Genomic DNA, 20719 nt, shown 5'->3' on the forward strand with positions numbered 1-20719 from the left:
CAGGTTAGCGCATAATTTGCTCTTTGTGATGCTAAAATACTAATCTGTAGATGGTTTTTGCAGATATGGAGAGAAGGAAGAAAAATAGCTGATTTGTTGTTGTAAAAGTTCGTTTGTGCAGGCCCACGTGCTCGATGAAATATGTCAAGGTGACATGTTTAAAGGTGGTGTGTGAGGGGTAGCATGACATGTTTAGTGCACCGATGCTTTTTGTTGCAGCCTTCTATTGCTGGCTGTTTTCGACTACGTGCTACGCTGGGATGCTGTAACCAAGTCGTCCGCGGCATTGACGTAACCTGCTAACCTGCTGTACTGGTGATTTGCTGTCGCTGTCGCCGTCCTACCAGCTACAACTCTACTTTTTCTGGTAGACTACGGGAGGACCTTCAGCGACTGAGTGAGGCGCCTGATGTCTCCACTGTTCCCTGCTTCGTTGCCACGCTAGCCGGCACTACATTCAACGGAGCAGTTGTGGAGACTACAGACTAATTACGGGCCGCCCACTCAGTGGCAAAAAGCTAAGTTGCACCATGTCTTTTGCATTCTTACCACCAAGTCATCTGTATTATTAATGATTTTTCTCGAGTGGTGACGACGTGGGGTGTGTGACACCTGCATGAATTAGCACTTTAAGGCAGATCAGTAACCTTTCCTAACTATACACGGGATCAGCGTGTTATTATTATTTTCTGTACTTTAACTGGCATTTTTGTCAGTGACCACTTGTTTTTTACGTTTAGAACGTAAAAAGAACATCTTTTGGAGTGAAGTCTCGAGGGAGGTGGCGTGATATTACATAAACAGGCGTCTGAAACTTATACTTTTGTTGATTCTATCTATTTGTATGACTGCGAGAGTGGATCATGGTGTGGTTAGTTAGTTAGAAGTAACTAACCGTTTATAATCACCTTATTGTGATATTGAAACGTGACACAGGTCACTTTTGCTGTTATTTCCCTTGTAAACACAAATGTAGGTCAAGGTCGTGTGTCTAGTATGAGACCTGTAAGTGTCATATATGAGGCATATAAGGGAAATGTAGGTTTCATATAAGATTCTTATAAGTTTCAAATATGAACATTTCATATAAGAGACCTATAGGTTTCATATAAGAGAATATAATGTTCATATAAGAGACCTATATGAGTTCAGGTTATAGGTTTCATATATGATTCAGATAAGTTTCTTATAAGAATTTACATCATTTGCATTTAAAATACCTATAAGCCACATATATGATTCTGTCATATAAGAATCTTATATGAAATGGGGTCCAATTTCTTATAAGTTCATTTCGTACGGGCCTGTGCAATGTTGTGTTTCGTAAGTTCAGAGTAACCTGTTCTTGGCCCAAAATAGGTCAACCCCCAGTTTAAGACAGCCCCCTTTTAAAGACCTTATTTTCAAAGTTTTTTGAAAGTCGTAAATGGGGGGTTCTACTGTATAGCCGAATTCGCGATATAGTGGACCGTGATTTAGTGGAAGTCCCCTGTACCTGAAAATCGACCCTAGGAAAAATATGCATGATATTCAGAACTCGGAGTGTGTAACCTATTTATATGGTTTTGGAATCAGATGAAATAATTTTTGGATCGTTTATAAAAAAAAATTTTATTACAATTTTCAGATTTTTAATGACCAAACTCATTAATTTTATTTTAAGCCTCCAAGCTAAAAATGCAATACCAAAGTCCGGCCTTCGTCGAAGATTGCTTGACCAAATCTTCAATCCGTTTGATCGAAAAATAAGGGAGTGACAGTGCGGCCTCAACTTTCACAAAAAGCCGAATATGACGTCATCAAAGACATTTATCGAACAAATGAAAAAACCATCTGGGGCGGCACTAAGAAACTCTTGTGTAAAGTTTCATGAAGATCTGTCCAGTAGTTTTCTCTGAATCGCTGTACACATACACACACACACACACACACACCGACATACACCACGACCCTCGTTTCGATTCCCCATCTACGTTAAAACATTGTCAAAACTAAATGTAAAAACGAAACAAAACATTTACAAACAGTTTTTATTGGATGTGTAGACACAAGGTTTTAGGTCATCTGCAAGATTTTAAAGTGACCACTCCAGGTTTTTCAACATCCCAGCCACTGTGTTTCATTCCTTGGCGAGTTTTGTAATCTCAGCTGAACTTTTCTTGGAGCTGGCAGGGAGCTGGCAGGGTAATTATAGCCGACCCTGCGCGCGCGGTGACCTCTTCCCCTTTCGCGCGGAAATGCTGGCACAAAGGCTTCTGCGTTCTAAGTCTGGGAACTGTACAGCTGTGTGGGCCAGTGTGAAAAAAATACGTATTTCTTGGCGTGAAATGGAATGGTTTCTGTGACATGGCCCTCGGATTATGTTCATCTTGTGTATTTGGCTACTCTAATATACAGGCTTTGTGTTAGTGCAAACTAGAGTTGAGTTTTCGACTCGTTTTGTTGGATTTTGTGGTAATACTGATATCACTCACAGTGACAACGTGCTTCTTCGCTACTGTTAAAAAACCGAGAATGTGCGCGTTGTGTATCCTTTTATAATCACGCTCAATGTTGATAGCACCCCCCGACTGTGTTTTTATGTTGCTGCCAGTAAGTACTTAGTCTAAACTGTGTGATAGAGTGAGAAAAAGTTGCGTTTGTGGTGTTTGTATTTGATTTCTGGAGCAGTTTTGTGCTGTACTTTTTCTTAAGCCGTGCCGTGATTCTCGGAACAGGCACTCGATACAAGACACTTTTATATACAGTATGAAAGTCACTGTGGCTGTTGACTGTAGCTAGTGCATTTCATCTTTTCTGTTGTGTTATTGCTTGTTTTGTTTTGCATGTTCCTCCTTCGTTTCTGTTCTTAAGCATATGATGTGTTTAACTGTACATAGTGTGTGTGTGTATGTGTGTGTGTGTGTGTGTGTGTGTGTGTGTGTGTGTGTGTGTGTGTTCATATGCATGTGAGGGAATGTGATCCCGCGTAAAGAGTGTGTTTACACTCACATTAGAACCGTTTAGTTTGAAATTACACCCACTCTATTCCATTACAATGCACGTCATCTTTTCTTTTCTTAAGCATCTCAGAGAAATAACAACCCCAACTGTTGTGCTGTGTTATTTTGTTTCGTTTTGTCTGTTCCGTTTTGTTTGCGATAATGAAACAAACGTTAAATTTTCCGTCGGATCGACGAGTTTTGTTTCCTGTGGTATACAAGTTTGTGAGAACAATAGTGAAAACAAGAGTCGACTGTGTTAAACAACTTGTGTGCTGTTCTGGGATAGCTGCATCGATGAATCAAGTTCTACGCCAGGTAGGCTTTTTGTTTTATTCACATGCAGCTAACAATTTGCATGAACATGTATTGCCGTGAGATCTGTTTTCTTTATATTATGTTACTGACATTATTTACATTATTTTGAATTATATAATTATATAAACGCAAAACAAATTTTACATGCGCACCACGAAATGCATGCCTATAATATGTATGTAAATACGACTTTATACTCTGCTGTTTTTATATATTTTGTAAAGTGTTGTATATATACATATATATGTACAAAATGTACATAGTGTATGTGTGTGTGTGTGTGTGTGTGTGTGTGTGTGTGTGTGTGTGTGTGTGTGTACGTGTGTGTGTACGTGTAAGTGTGTGTGTGTATATGTACTTGGGGATTAACTTGGTCTTTTTCTTTCATTAATTAGTGTTCTTTTATTGTGGCACATTTAGGATGTTTTGTTTACTGTGTTGTCTTCTGCCGTCTTATATACTGTGCCGTTCTTTGAGATGTTGGGTTTCCTGTTTCTTTGAATGTAACATGCACATGTTTCTCAGAGTGTAAAGAGTGGCATAATTATATACTTGGGGAGCAAACACTTTTTCTAATTCTCTAGTTTATCCTTTCTTCTGTCTTAAAAATTGTGGCATGTTTTGTTTCATACTATTGACATACATGCATAATCCGCCTATGTGTTGTCTGGGGCTAATATCATGTGGCACTTCGCGCGGATTTGGGTGAGCGCGCGTGAGCTACTTTTTTTTCTCCTGTGGTATATTATATATATACAAGTTTGTGAGACTTGTATAGGAGGGCCGTGAGGTAAGCTTTTTTGTTTTATTCACATGCAGCTAACAATTTTCATGAACATGTATTGCCGTAAGATCTTTTTACATTTAGTCAAATTTTGACTAAATGTTTTAACATAGAGGGGGGAATCGAGACGAGGGTCGTGGTGTATGTGTGTGTGTGTGTGTGTGTGTGTGTGTGTGTGTGTGTGTGTGTAGAGCGATTCAGACTAAACTACTGGGCCGATCTTTATGAAATTTGACATGAGAGTTCCTGGGTATGATATCCCCGGACGTTTTTTTCTTTTTTTCGATAAATACCTTTCATGACGTCATATCCGGCTTTTTGTAAAAGTTGAGGCGGCACTGTGACACCCTCATTTTTCAATTAAATTGATTGAAATTTTGACAAAGCAATCTTCGACGAAGGCCGGGGTTTGGTATTGCATTTCAGCTTGGTGGCTTAAAAACTAATGAGTGAGTTTGGTCATTAAAAATCGGAAAGTTGTAATTAAAATCGAAAATTTTTATCTAAATTTTGATTTGATTAATATACTTACCCGAATCACATGATTTGCATTGACCCACTTCGATGCTTAGGTTATGATAAAAGCTACCTCGTCTAGGTATAAGGGGAGCAACCCCAACTAAAAAAGTGACTGCACCAGCATGACTGGCACCCTGGGTTACGTCCCATGCAGCACACTACGTCATCAATGGTGCTGGTCACGTGATACCCCTTCAATCGACTAATAGAATATCAAAAATATCGAGCGGGGCAGGCGGGAGGGAATTACTTATGTGATTCGGGTAAGTATATTAATCAAATCAAAATTTAGATAAAAATTTTCGATTATAATTACATATTCTTACGCCGAATCACATGATTTGCAGATAACTCCAACCAGGCGGTGGGTAAGATCAAAGAAGATCAAACTCACTCTTAAATTCTGGAGAGGCATTGTCCCGTTGCCACCAAAGCAGGAAGGGACCTAGATCCATCGTTACAGATAGATCCATACTGCCAGAAGGCAGCAATGTCTCCCTATGAAACTGATAAAGACAAAAGCCGAGCACCAGTAAGCTGTGTGCAGGACATCATCCAACCTCCCAGACCGTAAAACGGCCGAGGAGGAGGCCCAGGCCCTGGAAAAAGAGCTCGGGCTGAGCCTGGGGGAAAGATAGCCGATAGCTACGCCAAGCATCAGAGAGCCCGTAAGCTGTGCTCAGCCCTTCTTCCCATCTCCTGAACCATAAAAAACAGCCCAGAAAGGGGCTCAAGTCTTGAATAACCCGAGCCGAGTAGAGGGACAGACAAGCTGCCCCCCCCCCCCCCCCCTTACTCTTGGAAGGAAATGCCAAAAACCCTGGAAACGACTAAGCGTAAGGTTGACCGATCATAAATGAAAAGCACCAACCTTCCCCAGGACCGTAAAACAATCATGCCAAAGTTAAAAGCCTTGGCATGGAGAGAGGCCCGAAAGGCCGGAGAGATAACGGTCAGCTCCAGAGAGTGACCTGTTTCCGAGAACGAGAGAGAGACGTCTGAGTACAAAAAACCAGAGTCAAACTCAAAGAAAAAATCTCAGAAGAGACGGTCACCAGAAGTCCACTACCAGTCCATGCAGAAGCATAGAGGGAGGTAAACAGAGGAAGAAGCGGCCTACGAAAAGTGTAAGCCGCCAGCAGGGCGGAGATCGCGGTGGCCAAAGCCTGATGTGACCGGTGACTCTAACCGAAATGACTAAAGTCAGAGTGTTCACAAAGCAGTCTGCTTGTAGGTAAATGAAAGAAAATCAAAAACCCAAAACAGAAACGAGACTGGAAAGGAAAAACAGAAAACCGTGAAGCTAACCAGCCTTAAGAAGAAGAGCCCGAAGTAAATATCGCGGCCGACCGAGCCCAGAAAATTCCTGAGTCTGGCTGAAAAACCAAACACGTCTGATACCTCAGAACCGAGAATCAGACACGGAACACAACAGGCAAGAGTCCGTAATAGTTGCAAGTGGTAGAGGGGTGACCGTAACAGGCAACCCACCCCACCGGAAGTCGACCCGACTCGCCTCATGGCAGGATGAGGGAGAAGAGGAAGACACAAATTCTAGAGACACGGAGACCGTATTCGCCCATGCCAGGCAGGAGACTATTACACGGGCTAAGGCTGAGAGCCGTAACGCCCGTAGACCTGCCATCAAAGATGCTGGGCTGAAAGCCCGCACCAAGAAACCAGGAAATTAACTAGACCTCTACCAAAAGGGGAGGGTTAGCCAATAAAGCTGAGAAAAGTGATAGGCCACAAGAATGACCCCTCACCATGCATTGCTAAAACCAAAGCAAACTCAGTAAAATCTGAATGTAACTTCCGAGGCCAACTCAAGTAAACCTTAAGTTTGGACGAAACACCAGAACAAGTCCGATCGCTAGAGAAAGACAGAGTCAAAATCGGCGAAAGACCCACTAGGACCGAGTCCAAAAGAGCAAACAACAACCAACACCACCAACGGATGAAATGGCTGTTGCACCAGCCGAGGCTAAAAAACCCGGAAGCCCTAATGCCGGCTGTTGTTCCCAAAAAAACACCGACTAAGACGTCTGTGAAAGGAAGAACCTCTCCGGATAAACCTGAGCTGAGGACTTAGCCTGAACAAGCTGAGTCTGCTTAGGTAGAGCCCGTTTTGCTGCTTCAAAGCTTGAAGAGCAAAAGAAGAGACCTGAAGGCCCCTACAAATCTTTATTTCCTTGGAGGCCAGGAGGCCAGGGAGGCCTTGGAAGCCAGGAGACCTTAGAGGCCAGGAGGCCTTGGAGGCCCGGAGGCCTTGGAGGCCAGGAGGCCTTGGAGGCCAGGAGGCCTTGGAGACCAGGAGGCCTTGGAGGCCTTAGAGGCCAGGAGGCCTTAGAGGCCAGGAGACCTTAGAGGCCAGGAGGCCTTAGAGGCCAGGAGGCCTTGGAAGCCAGGAGACCTTAGAGGCCAGGAGTCCTTAAAGGCCAGGAGGCCTTGGAGGCCAGGAGGCCTTGGAGACCCGGAGGCCTTGGAGGCCTAAGAGGCCTTGGAGGCCTAAGAGGCCCGGAGGCCTAGGAAGCCAGGAGACCTTAGAGGCCAGGAGACCTTAGAGGCCAGGAGGCCTTGGAGACCAGGAGGCCTTAGAGGCCAGGAGGCCTTGGGGGCCAGGAGGCCTTAGAGGCCAGGAGGCTTCAGAGACCAGGAGGCCAGGAGGACTTGAAGGCCAGGAGGCCTTAGAGGCCAAGAGGCCGAAGAGAGACCCATCCACCAAGGGTGAAGAACTAAGGGTGTCTCTCATTGATTCCTCACAAACTAGGAATGGGCGAGGAACAAGTCCCGTCTGAACATGACCGTATGGGCATTGTGCAGAGAGGAAGGCCTTCTCTGTTCTAAATTCGCCCTAGCAAAGGTGGAGAAAGCATCCCCTGCGTCCTGCTCTTTACTGAGTGTAAAGGGCGCCAAGGACTCCGCAAAGGAGTGTCTCCAAAATGGAAGCAAGTTCCAAAAGCTGTCTGCCCACTTCCTCAGAGGGGAAGAGAGTCTGCTCAGAGAGCAGGGGACTCGAAACGTTCCCCAAAGAAGAAGTTCCGGCGTGACCGGCAAAGGTGCACGCCGAGGGGCAAAAGACGACAGCAAATTCCGGGACATCTTGGGCAAAGGCAACTTCCTCTGAGCCGCTAATGTCCCGAAGCTGGGAAGGCCGGAGCCTGAAGCCCCTTTCCTGCAAGTCAACGGCCAAACTTCACCCCTGACTAAGAGGAGGATGAGAGGCGTCGAAGACCAAAGGCACAGGAAGTGAGAAGAACGGCAGAACCCACTACCGAAGTGTGTGGTAGCTGCTAATCCGCCTGAGGCAGGGAGCCTGCAAGCCCAAAGGGCACTGCTGACGAAAAAACCAGACTCAAACCAGATGGGACCATAGCAGGTCCACTATCCAGTGAGCCCCCACTTCCGGCCGGAGCCAGAAGCGCAGAGGTCGCGTACGATCGCCGACATAAGGCAAGGTTCAAACCGAACGTGACCGTAGTCTGTGCACTAACCAGTGAACCTACGCTTCCAGCCGGAACCAGACGCACAGCTGTCGCGGACGACTGCTGAAGTAGGGCAAGCTCGAACCAGAAGTGACAGCAGCCTGTGCACTAACCGGTGAGCTCACGCTTCCGTCCGCAGCCAGAAGCGCAGAGGTCGCGTACGACCACCGCCGTAAGGCAAGGTTCGAACTGAACGTGCCAGTAGCCTGTGCACTAACCAGTGAACCAATACTTCCAGCCGGAACTGGAAGCACAGCCGTCGCGTACGACTGCTGCCGTAGGGCAAGGCTCGAAACCGGACGTGACAGCAATCTGTACACTAACCAGTGAACCTACGCTTCCGGCCGTAACCGGAAGCGGCGCCGTCGCGGACGACTGCTGAAGTAGGTAAAGGCTCGAACCAGAAGTGACAGCAACCTGAGCACTAACCAGTGAACCTACACTTCCGGCCGGAACCGGAAGCCCAGCTGACGCTGACGACTGCTGACGTAGGGTAAGGCCCAAACCGGACGTGACAGCAGCCTGTGCACTACCGGTGAACCTACAATTCCGGCCGGAACCGGAAGCGCAGCTGCCGCGGACGACTGCTGACGTAAGGCAAGGCTCAAACCGGACGTGAACGTAGTCCGAACACTAGCCAGTGAGCCTTTTACTTCCGGCCTGAGCCGGAAGCAGCTGTCGCTGACGACTGCTGACGTAAGATGTGGGACGCACCGGACGTGGCAGCAGGCTGCGCACGAGCGGAAGAACCACTGCTTCCGGCCGGAGCCGGAAGAACAGCTGCCGGAACTGACTGCTGTGGTAAGATGTGGGACGCACCGGACGTGACAGCAAGCTGCGCACGAGCGGAAGAACCACTGCTTCCGGCCGTAGCCGGAAGCCCAGCTGTCGCGTACAACTGCTGGTGTAAGGCGGGGTTCGGTCCGGACGTGAACGCAAGTCGCTCACTAGACGGTGAACCCCTACTTCCTGCGAAAGCAGGAAGCCCAGCTGTCGGAACCGACTGCTGGAGTACGGAGAGGTTCTGACCCGACGTGAACGCAAGTCGCTCACTAGCAGGAGAACATCCGATTCCGGAAACCGGAAGTGCAACTGCCGTAAACGGCTGCTGCAGACACCAACCTTGTTGTGGCCGGATCCCCGGAGGGACATGCACTGTTGCGCTACCGCAAGCGGAAGGCAACAAATGCCGGCCAGGAAGAGGAGAAGAAGATCCCCACGGGACCGTCCAGAAACATCACGGTGGACAGCAGCCTGGTCCGGAGAAGACCCAGCGTCTGAAGGAGAGAACGTCGCCTAACCCCCAGGCGGGGGGCAGAGCTGACGACGAAGTCCGCCGCGGCAAACCTCGCGAACGAGGGAATCCATTTCTGGAAATAAGCAAAAGATAAGGGCAGACCCCAGAGCCCTAGACTCTGGAGCCGAAACAGACGTAAAACGACAGCCTTAGAGGCCAAGACGGACGGCTGAGAGCCAGACGGCTGATCGTCCGTAACAGAAAAAACGGCACAGAACAACGTAACAAGAAGGGCAAAGCCCATACGACTCACATGCTTTACACATTTTTCCTACCAAAATACATGTGACCTTGACCCAAGGTCAAGGTCATCCAAGGTCATGCAACACAAAGCTGTTAATTCAAGACATAGGAAGTACAATGGTGCTTATTGGCTCTTTCTACCATGAGATATGGTCACTTTTAGTGGTTCACTACCTTATTTTGGTCACATTTCATAAGGGTCAAAGTGACCTTGACCTTGATCATATGTGACCAAATGTGTCTCATGATGAAAGCATAACATGTGCCCCACATAATTTTTAAGTTTGAAACAGTTATCTTCCATAGTTCAGGGTCAAGGTCACTTCAAAATATGTATACAATCCAACTTTGAAGAGCTCCTGTGACCTTGACCTTGAAGCAAGGTAAACCAAACTGGTATCAAAAGATGGGGCTTACTTTGCCCTATATATCATATATAGGTGAGGTATTCAATCTCAAAAACTTCAGAGAAAATGGGAAAAATGTGAAAAATAGCTGTTTTTTAGGCAACATTTATGGCCCCTGCGACCTTGACCTTGAAGCAAGGTCAAGATGCTATGTATGTTTTTTGGGGCCTTGTCATCATACACCATCTTGCCAAATTTGGTACTGATAGACTGAATAGTGTCCAAGAAATATCCAACGTTAAAGTTTTCCGGACGTCCGGACGGACGTCCGGACGTCCGGACGTCCGGACGGACGGACGGACGGACGACTCGGGTGAGTACATAGACTCACTTTTGCTTCGCATGTGAGTCAAAAATTGCCTAAAATTGTGCCAACATGAACAACAACGGAGTTCTTCAAAAGAAGAGGCTGCTGAGGGATAGAGCTTAGCAGGGCCCAAGCCCTAACCCTCGGCCTAAGCTCCCTCTAATTCTCATTAACGGCCATGTAAGCACCGAGAGAAAAATAAACAAACAACTGAAACTAGCAAAGTCCGAACGGACGCCAACCTTTCAGAAGCCAGCAAAGAGGGCAGCTAAAACCAGTTTAGGAGCTACCAAAGGCAGCTAAACAACTAGCTATACGAAGAGTTAAGCGTCCGAGAACGGACGAAAAATCAACATAACAACAACATGCTAGCTAAAAATGGCGACCAAAGAGGAAGCCACAAGTCTGAAAATAATAAAGTCCGTACAGACACAAACATTTCAGAAGCAAGCACGCAAATAGATAAGCACATACGTAACAGCTACCGACGGCAGCTACAAAGCAAGCTACAACAGCGTTAATAGACCGAACACGGCTAAAACAACAGAAGCCAGACAACGTGCTAATGCAAATGGCGACCGTGAGGAAGCCAAACAACTGCTGAAAACTTCAGAGTCCAACGGACATGCGAAATTCACAGCAGAAGCAATAAAACATACAAGAAAATATGAACGATCTCACCAGCTGCAAGCCAGCAAGAAGTAGACGGGGGCCGAGGCCGGAGGGTGCCGAAGACACAAAACCAGCCAGAGCAAAAGCGTACACAACCGTCACCCTTGAGTGATAGTAGTCGATTGAAGGGGTATCACGTGACCAGCACCATTGATGACGTAGTGTGCTGCATGGGACGTAACCCAGGGTGCCAGTCATGCTGGTGCAGTCACTTTTTTAGTTGGGGTTGCTCCCCTTATACCTAGACGGGGTAGCTTTTATCATAACCTAAGCATCGAAGTGGGTCAATGCAAATCATGTGATTCGGCGTAAGAATATGTAATTATAATCATTTTTTTATTAAACGATCCAAAAACAATTTCATCTTATTCTTCGTCATTTTCTGATTCCAAAAACATATACATATGTTATATTTGGATTAAAAACAATCTCTGAAAATTAAAAATATAAAAATTATGATCAAAATTAAATTTCCGAAATCGATTTAAAAACTATTTCATCTTATTCCTTGTCGGTTCCTGATTCCAAAAACAAATAGATATGATATGTTTGGATTAAAAACACGCTCAGAAAGTTAAAATGAAGAGAGGTACAGTAAAGCGTGCTATGAAGCACAGCGCAACCGCTGCCGCGCCAAACAGGCTCGTCACTTTCACTGCCTTTTGCACTAGCGGCGGACTACGTTCAGTTTCATTCTGTGAGTTCCACAGCTTGACTAAATGTAGTAATTTCGCCTTACGCGACTTGTTTCTTTCTTATATGTTACTGACATTATCTACACTATTTTAAATTTTATAATTATATAAACGCAAAACAAATTTTACATGCGCACCATGAATGACTTCTACTAGTAGTCCTTGGCATAATATGTATGTAAATACGACTGAATATACTCTACTGTTTGTATATATTTCGTAAAGTGTTGTATATATGTATATATATGTACTTGGGGATTACCTTGGTCTTTATCTTTCATTATTTTGTGTTCTTTTATTGTGGCACATTTAGGATGTAGTGTTTACTGTGTTGTCTTCTGCCGTCTTTTCAAATTCTCTCATTTATCCTTTCTTCTGTCTTGTAAATTGTGGCATGCATTGCAATATATATAACTATTGAGAGATGCCCGGCAAAACCCACTGACAACACCAGTTCATGAAAGGCAAAACTTGCCACTTATCACGCACTCTGAACCCTGCAGGAAACTTTCTCAGTTTTTACCCTCTTCGTTATCTCTCAAGAGCGCTGAGCAGCGGCATATGTTCATCCAGCCTTATCAACACAGCCAGAGCGGGCCAGGCTAACTGCTATAGACAAAGAAAGAATGGTCTGCTGGCCCTATTTCTAGCGCCACTGGGAGGGGAGGGGTTGGAGGGAAATGGGGGAGGAAAGGGTAAGGCGGGAGGGGAATGGTTCTTGCCAGTTATTTTTAACTGGAGCCAGCCTGGAGCTGACAGTACCTAGAATGGAATACAGTGCAGTTCTTGCAGGGATGGAGTTGGTGAGAACATGACTACTCACATCGTCAAGGTTGTCGTCCACTTCAGTGGTGGTTTCAAACACCGGCAGCTCAGAGGCCTCTCTTCTGGGGGAGGGTGCCGGCTGAGACACATCGCTCTCTTCCTGAATCACCAGCGGCTCCAGTTCATGCCCTGTGGCCATTCCCAGCAACGCCTCTGCATCTGCCATAATGCAAAAGTGAAACACTTTTAACCCTTTCAGCCCTATCCGTTCTACATCAAGATTTCTACTAAACTTTTGTACTGCTACCAGCCCCACAAAATGTATTTTAGGTTAACTGTTTACATCTTTTGAATCGTGCATAATTGACAAGTAATCAAGTGATATCAGGGCTAAGATATGTTATCGCAAAAATTGTGATGTTGGAACTGTAAGGGTTAAGACTGTCTTCTTAAATACAAAGCTCGAGTGCCACTCGTACAGCTTTTAACATAAAGCTACTCTGATGGGACAACCTCTCTTGTTTGCCACTCTATCAATTTTACCATATCATCTCCATTCTGAAAGGACAACAGCAATAAGGGGGCACTTTCATGATATTGAAATTGGTATTGGTATCATATCATGGAAATTCATGGAAATTCAGGCTGATTTCTCACTTGAAAAGCGAGCTGCCATACAGTAAGGCACCACCGAACTTTTTTTTCCTTTTTCCTGCATGCTTGTATTCATGTTTCCAAGCTCTGTGACTTGAACTTAGGATCTTTACCGTTTGCATATTATGCACACGGGGTGTTCGGACACCAAGGAAAGTCTGCACAAAGTTTAAATAAATCCCTTGCTGAACGTAGGTGTCGAACCCACGCTGATAGCGACAACCGATTTCAAGTCAGCCCTGCTACTGACTGAGCTACAGTAATTCCTGCCACTAACGACCTTGAAAATGTCCAGAAAAATCGGTCGTAAAAAGGAGGTTTTTTTTTATTGAGAATTTGAGGCTAGAGTTTTGTCACACAACCGGCACGGTTGGCCTAGTGGTAAGGCGTCCGCCCCGTGATCGGGAGGTCGTGGGTTCGAACCCCGGCCGGGTCATACCTAAGACTTTAAAATTGGCAATCTAGTGGCTGCTCCGCCTGGCGTCTGGCATTATGGGGTTAGTGCTAGGACTGGTTGGTCCTGTGTCAGAATAATGTGACTGGGTGAGACATGAAGCCTGTGCTGCGACTTCTGTCTTGTGTGTGGCGCACATTAAATGTCAAAGCAGCACCGCCCTGATATGGCCCTTCGTGGTCAACTGGGCGTTAAGCAAACAAACAAACAAACAAAAAGTTTTGTCACAGGGGAAGGCAACTTTTTTTTTTAAAGGTTTTCTGTAACAGCTTTCTCTGCCTTCCCACCTGTTGCGAATAGACTCCTGGTCTTTGATCATTGATTGAATGTGGTTTTTTCCCACTCCTAGACTTCTTGCAATTCCAATCCTGGTTTCACCTTTGTTGCTTCTCCCTATGACTTACTCTATCTTCTAGCGGCCAAAAGTTACCGTTGTTTTGTTGGAGTCGCCATGTTTGCACCACCTCTCAACGATATAAAATGAAGTCGAACAGGCGGTCCTTCAATTGTGAAAGCAAAAGGTAAGATGGGGACAGCCGTAGGCCACGAGATTTGCACGCACTACTGACTGCTGACTATCACACCTGGATCAGCGTGACTAATGACAGGCGCATACTGCGTGTGCTGGACAAACTTTGACACTCACTGGTAAAAAGATTAAAGTCGTTATTGACCCTTTGTTGTTAGGTCGGTCGTCTAAAAAGGAGGGTGTTGCCATTCAGAGGTTAGTTACAGTGTAAATGGCATCCGTGCCCAGAAAATCGGTCGGCAAACGGAGGGGGTCGTTTTTAGGAGGGGTCGTAAGAGGAGGTTCCACTGTATCTCCTACCAGGCAGTCATTTGAAAAATAAATAATATAGGTAGGGTACTGACTCTGTCGCGAAGACTCTTTGGTGCACCACGGAGGGCTGTAGAGTACAGAGTTCTCCCAACAAAACTTGCCGCTCAGGTCTCGCACAATGATCCTGCACACTGTCCTGGCCGTCGTCAGCCCGGCCGTCACCCCACCCCCTGGGGCGTCCTGCACATTCAACATTGTCATACGCAATTAGTCACTTTTAGGGAATGCAAGCTAGGAGATTATGTGTCTTTGTGTGTGTTTACGTTAAAGGCCAATAGGTTGAGGTGCTTGTGAATGTTTGGTATTGTCTGAGCAGTACCATCCTACATCACTAGTTTCCTATTTCTGCTTATACATGTTCTTTGTTTGCTTTTACTGCAACCGATAGTAGTAAAACTTACCACTGCAGGAAGCTCCACAAAGGAAATCAGACAGCGGTGATTCAGAATGAACAACTGAAAAAACAAAAACAAATAAGAATAAAACATGTACTGCAAGTATTAATCAAGCCACATAAAATAACTTTCAATTACCAACAAATAGTTAGCCAAATGCATCTTGTACAGCAGTCCCTCTCATGAACGGACACCCTTGGGCCATAGCAAAACTGTCCGTACATTGCAGGTGGCCGGTCACGGGAGGGGTGGCGTGACACCACCCCCTCCCCCATACACTCGCTCAGAGACACACATAAACAACATGATTGAGTCTATGCTAACCACTTCTTGTGGCTACTAAACAATAACAAAACTCCTAATATTTCTTTAAACGTTCTGTAAAAAATGATTTGTATGAATGGTGTTGAAAAGAAGAGATAAAATAAATCCTCAAGGCAGTGAACACACTCACCATGCACTGACATACGAAAGCAGCCACACAAACACAGCACAGAGGCACGTGTGCAGATGCTTTGCGAGAATAAGCTTGAAAACCAGTTGGAATAAAAAGCAGCAGATAGAGCTGCTTGTCATAATCATGTAATTTATTTTCTTCTTGTTTGGCTTTATTGACTGCATGCCGATCATGTGGCAGTGACTTTTCACTCTTCAGTCGAAAATGCACTGTACACTACACCGCTCTCACTCTCCCTCACTGCCTACGCTAAGCTAAGCCGTGACAACCGATGCTTGGAAATTGTGTGGAAGAGTACACCTCTCTATTTCTCTCTAATGCTCTTCCTGCTGACAGTGACACCAGACACCCCACTGAGTTTAGCCAGCTACCCCCCCCCCCCCCCCTCTCTCTCTCTCTCCCTTCCCGTTATTCAAATCAGGTAATTCTTCTGACCCCGCCAATTACAGACCAATCTCGATTCTTCCTGTTTTATCCAAACCACTTGAAAAACACATATATACACACTTGGCCGCACATTTGAAGAAATACGACCTTATTCATTCAAATCAGTCAGGCTTCAGAGAAAATCATTCGTGCCACACAGCATTAATAAACCTTCTTGAAAACTTGCTTAGCAACATTAATAATAATGAACTCTGTGGTGTCCTATTCGTCGATTTTGCAAAAGCATTCGACGTCATTAATCATGAGTTACTTTTAAGAAAATTAGCTAAGTATAGATTGTCACCCCAAACCCTATGCCTCCTCTCATCTTTCTTAGCCGGACGAGAGCAATCCGTCTGCGTGAATTCCACTATGTCAAGTAAAAAAACGGTGTTATATGGAGTCCCCCAGGGTTCTGTCCTTGGGCCACTTCTTTTCTCTCTGTATATTAACGATCTTCCTATTAGTGTTAATGATGATTGTGAACTATTTGCTGATGATACGACCATACACACTTCTGATAAAAAATTAGACAAAGTTTATTTATCATTGCAGAACAGTGTAGATGATCTCATTAATTGGACGGAATATAACCACATGAGTCTTCACCCCCAAAAGACCAAATACATGTTAATTACAACAAGGCAAAAAAGACAAAACATCAAGAATAATCCTCATTCCTTATTAATTGGCAACGATGCAATAGCGGAAGTAGGAGATCACAAAGTTTTGGGAGTAAATATCGATAATAATTTATCTTGGACCCATCATGTTAGATCGTTGTGTAAAACCATGTCCAGGAAAATATATTTGTTGAACAGAATAAAACACTTTCTTGATCCACACTCAAGGTTATTATTTTATAATGCATACATACAAACCATCACGGATTATTGTTCGACCATCTGGGACTCAGCCAGTGCAAATATTTTAAAACCACTGTATAGTCTACACAGACGAGCACTAAAATCAGTTCTATTAAAACAATCCAGTCTTGTTTTCGACGATTATACAAAACTTAAGATTTTGCCCTTAAAAGAAAAATTTAAATCAAATAAAGGCGTGCTCCTTCACAATATCCTTTCCGGCATTGCACCACGTGCTTTCATTACAAAATTTAAAGCCAAACCAAGCCGAAAATTCAACATCCCCATTCCGCGGATAGATCTCTTTAAATCAAGTTTAGCTTATTCTGGCAGCGTTTTGTGGAATTATTTTCCGGAATCAGTTCGAGTCCCAACAAGTCTCAATACTTTGAAAAAACACCTCTCATTACATTTAATGTCAAATTACGAAAAGTCACAGTGATGGAAGACTTCGTTCTGATTATTTTCATATTGATCATATCTGTCCATAAAGCATCAGTGTTTCATAACGCAAGAATGTATGTATAGCCTACAACGTGTATATAGTCATGTGAATAGTTTTTGTACCTTTTTTTTAATTTTATTTTAAAAAAAATTTTTTATTTTTTTTTTTTATTTTTTTTTTTTTTACTGTCATGCTTATCTTTTGTTTTACGTTTGTGTATATATATATATATATGTATTTAAGATTAGAATAGTCCCTCTCTGGGCGAGGGCTGGTTGAAAAGAAGCTCGTTTATATTGCTTATGCCACAACCCTCGTAAAATAAAATTTGATTTGATTTGATTTGATTCCCCCAGCCATGTACTGTTTGGGGCTGTGGCCAGAGGGGTGTCAGCTAATTGAGGCCAGCTGCACTGTTCACTCAGAGCAAAACCAAGGCGACTGAAAGCAAGACAACTGAAGGGTTCAGACATTAGGTAACCGACTCACTGGTCAAGGCTGAGGAGAAACAAGAGTATAGTGTCATTGTGAAAGAGGTTACACACAGACACGCAGTGCTGAGAACTGTGGCCGATTTTTCACTCTCTTTCGCTCAGGACCTTCATCGACTGTGGCTTCTATTGTTTACTTCCAACAGACAAGAATAAAGAGCGTAGTGCATTTTCATGTTGGCATCTTCGCATGTACTCCATACCTGACCAAAACAACCCCCCTCCAGACGGGTACACGTGCACTCAAATTGTCAGTGACTGTCATCACGCCTTTGCGGCTGTGACCTTTGTACCTAGAGCCGGACTGCTTTGGCCTTTGTTATCGATTTTGTTGTGGAGAAAATTTGACGATGGTCTGTCCGTACATTGCAGGTATGACCTTCTGTTGGGACCGAAAATTAGTGTCCGCGTCCACGTTTTGCAGCATGGCCGTTTAAGGGGGGGCAAATATAGAAGAAAAACACTCCGTGCCAAGCAAATGTGTTCGTACATGTCAGGTGGCCGCTCACGCCAGGGGCCGTACATTGCAGGGACTGCTGTACCTAGTTTGTTTAATTTTTTAAACCACTTCAGGGCCCGTATGCATGAGGAGGAAGTCAGCAACACTGGAAGTAGAGGCCTCTTTTGGAAGTGGGAACTCCCGAAGTTAACTTTCCAACTGTTCACTATGCATGAACGCCGGAGTGGTGACTTTGAGAGTATTCGGTCAAAGTCGCGAAAATTGGGGGAATCCCAACTAGTATGCATGCGTTTGTTAACGGTAAGCTTGGCGACTAGAAGAAACAAATCTCATCGCGAGTTCAAAAAGGCGAACGTTGAGCGCGCTGTAGTACTAACAGCGTTATTGCTGTTGTTTTTTGAATGATTAAACGAAAGGGTCGGTTCAAACCTGTGATGATTGTCTTGGAGTCGAATGACTGCCTATGACAATGACTTTGTTGGCCTGAATGTTAGCGAGAAAAATAAATGATTATGTTGAACTTTTTTTATTTTTTTAATTTAATTTTTTTTTATCTCAGTTTCTCTTTTTTGCCTCTGGCAGGTTTCACGGTATTGAGACATTCTATTGACTGCACAATGTGCTCTGATTTCTAACTTGCTGAACCAATTTTCTCAGTGTTTTTTTTATATGCAATTCACAAATGTGTCATTTTGAATACAATTCTGAAAAAAAAAAATCGTTTGAGTTGTTTTGTTGGCATTTTATGCACATGTGTTTGGTAGCGATCGTGTGAATCCTGACAGACGCCATTTCCTTCTGCATGACAGAAGCCAACCATTGATGTGAAAATTGAAACGAAAAGGCACTCAATTCACACTGAATGGTCATATTTGATAGCAGAGCTGCAATATCTAACCATAAAAACAAAAACAAAAGCACAAATATGAATTTTGCATTACATATTTTGCACACAAAAAATAGAATCGAGAACTGGAAGCTGTCTGTCCGAAAAACTAAGTCTTCACAGATAAACCAAGTAAGCTTATTTTACCACAAGAAATGATAACATGATTTTATTTTGACATTGAAAACACACCTTTATAGTCTGTACTTCATAGGAAAGCATTTACAATGACCGAAATTTCGCGAAATTCCGCGCTGTGTCCATTTCTTGGAATGTCCGACAGTCGTCTGTCCGGGGTTTCCAACGATCGCTACTTTCACTTTCGTTGTCATTTCCGGGCAATCCTATGCCGTATGTGACATATTACACACTTTTCACAGTTGAGGCCGAAGGCGGGATTTGTGATTATTTTTTTCAGGTGAGATTTTATTGTTTTTGTTGCCTTTTTGTCGAGTAATATGCCGTCTGTCAGCCAACGATCGCTACCACACGATCGCTACCTCTTCATGCTCGATCAGATTTTTAGCTTTTTCACTGATTATAGAAGTGTGATTAACGTTTCCTTTGCAGTTCTGGATCGGTAGGTTAAAGGTATCTAATTCCGACATAAGATCTTGGGGGTACCTAAATCCGACCAATTTCCCAGTCACATTAATGACGAGGTGCGCACGTCATCACAACAGAAGGAATGCCATTCATACACGGGCCATTCATGAACCGGTGGATGACGCGACTTTACGGACCAATCGTTTTGTCGCGTGAGTTATTTGCGTCATCGGCACCGCGGCGCAAAAATTTGCCTTACAAGTGTCTTCTAAAGTTTTAACGTAGAGGGGGGAATCGAGACGAGGGTGTGGTGTATGTGTGTGTGTGCGTGTGTGTGTAGTAGAGCGATTCAGACCAAACTACTAGACCGATTTTTATGAAATTTTACATGAGTGTTCCTGGGAATGATATCCCCGGACGTTTTTTTCTTTTTTTCGATACATACCTTTGATGACGTCATATCCGGCTTTTTGTAAAAGTTGAGGCGGCACTGTCACACCCTCATTTTTCAATCAAATTGATTGAAATTTTGGCCAAGCAATCTTCGACGAAGGCCGGACTTCGGTATTGCATTTCAGCTTGGTGGCTTAAAAATTAATTCATGACTTTGGTCATTAAAAATCTGAAAATTGTAAAAAAAAAATGTATAAAACGATCCAAATTTACGTTCATCTTATTCTTCATCATTTTCTGATTCCAAAAACATATAAATATGTTATATTTGGATTAAAAACAAGCTCTGAAAATTAAAAATATAAACATTATGATCAAAATTATATTTTCGAAATCAATTTAAAAACACTTTCATCTCATTCCTTGTCGGTTCCTGATTCCAAAAACATATAGATATATGTTTGGATTAAAAACACGCTCAGAAAGTTAAAACGAAGAGAGGTACAGAAAAGCGTGCTATCCTTCTCAGCGCAACTACTACCCCGCTCTTCTTGTCAATTTCACTGCCTTTGCCACGAGCGGTGGACTGACGATGCTACGAGTATACGGTCTTGCTGAAAAATTGCATTGCGTTCAGTTTCATTCTGTGAGTTCGACAGCTTGACTAAATTTTTTATTTTCGCCTTACCCGACTTGTTCTTCTTTGTTTCTGTTTTTCGACGGCATAATTGGATGACCAAGCAGGCACGGCTACCTACTAAAGTCGTGTTGAGGCAGGCTTTGTTTAGGGATCCTTCTATCTCCCCCCTCCCTATGTGAGGAGAGTAGTTAGGGTACCCACAGTCTTTGGTGGCAAGCCTTCAGTTTGTGTGCGTCACTTATGTGCGTCTTTTTTGGTGTGTGTTTTTTCCACTTAAAATAAGTGTGAGTTT

General features: G+C 44.1%; 1 protein-coding gene across 6 annotated transcripts in view; it reads right to left on the reverse strand.

Annotated features, from left to right (window-relative positions):
- The window catches only part of LOC138952779 (ral GTPase-activating protein subunit alpha-1-like), a 499987-nt gene that overhangs the window by 197000 nt on the left and 282268 nt on the right, over positions 1–20719 (reverse strand). For all 6 annotated transcript variants that reach the window (XM_070324510.1, XM_070324511.1, XM_070324509.1 and 3 more), the window contains 3 exons: positions 14824–14877; positions 14455–14602; positions 12532–12692 (listed from right to left, as the gene is read on the reverse strand). In XM_070324510.1, coding sequence (XP_070180611.1) covers positions 12532–12692; positions 14455–14602; positions 14824–14877 — 363 coding nt within the window. The remainder of the gene's footprint in view (positions 1–12531; positions 12693–14454; positions 14603–14823; positions 14878–20719) is intronic.

Source organism: Littorina saxatilis, linkage group LG17, assembly GCF_037325665.1.
Source record: "Littorina saxatilis isolate snail1 linkage group LG17, US_GU_Lsax_2.0, whole genome shotgun sequence".
In the NCBI taxonomy this organism is placed as follows: domain Eukaryota; kingdom Metazoa; phylum Mollusca; class Gastropoda; order Littorinimorpha; family Littorinidae; genus Littorina; species Littorina saxatilis.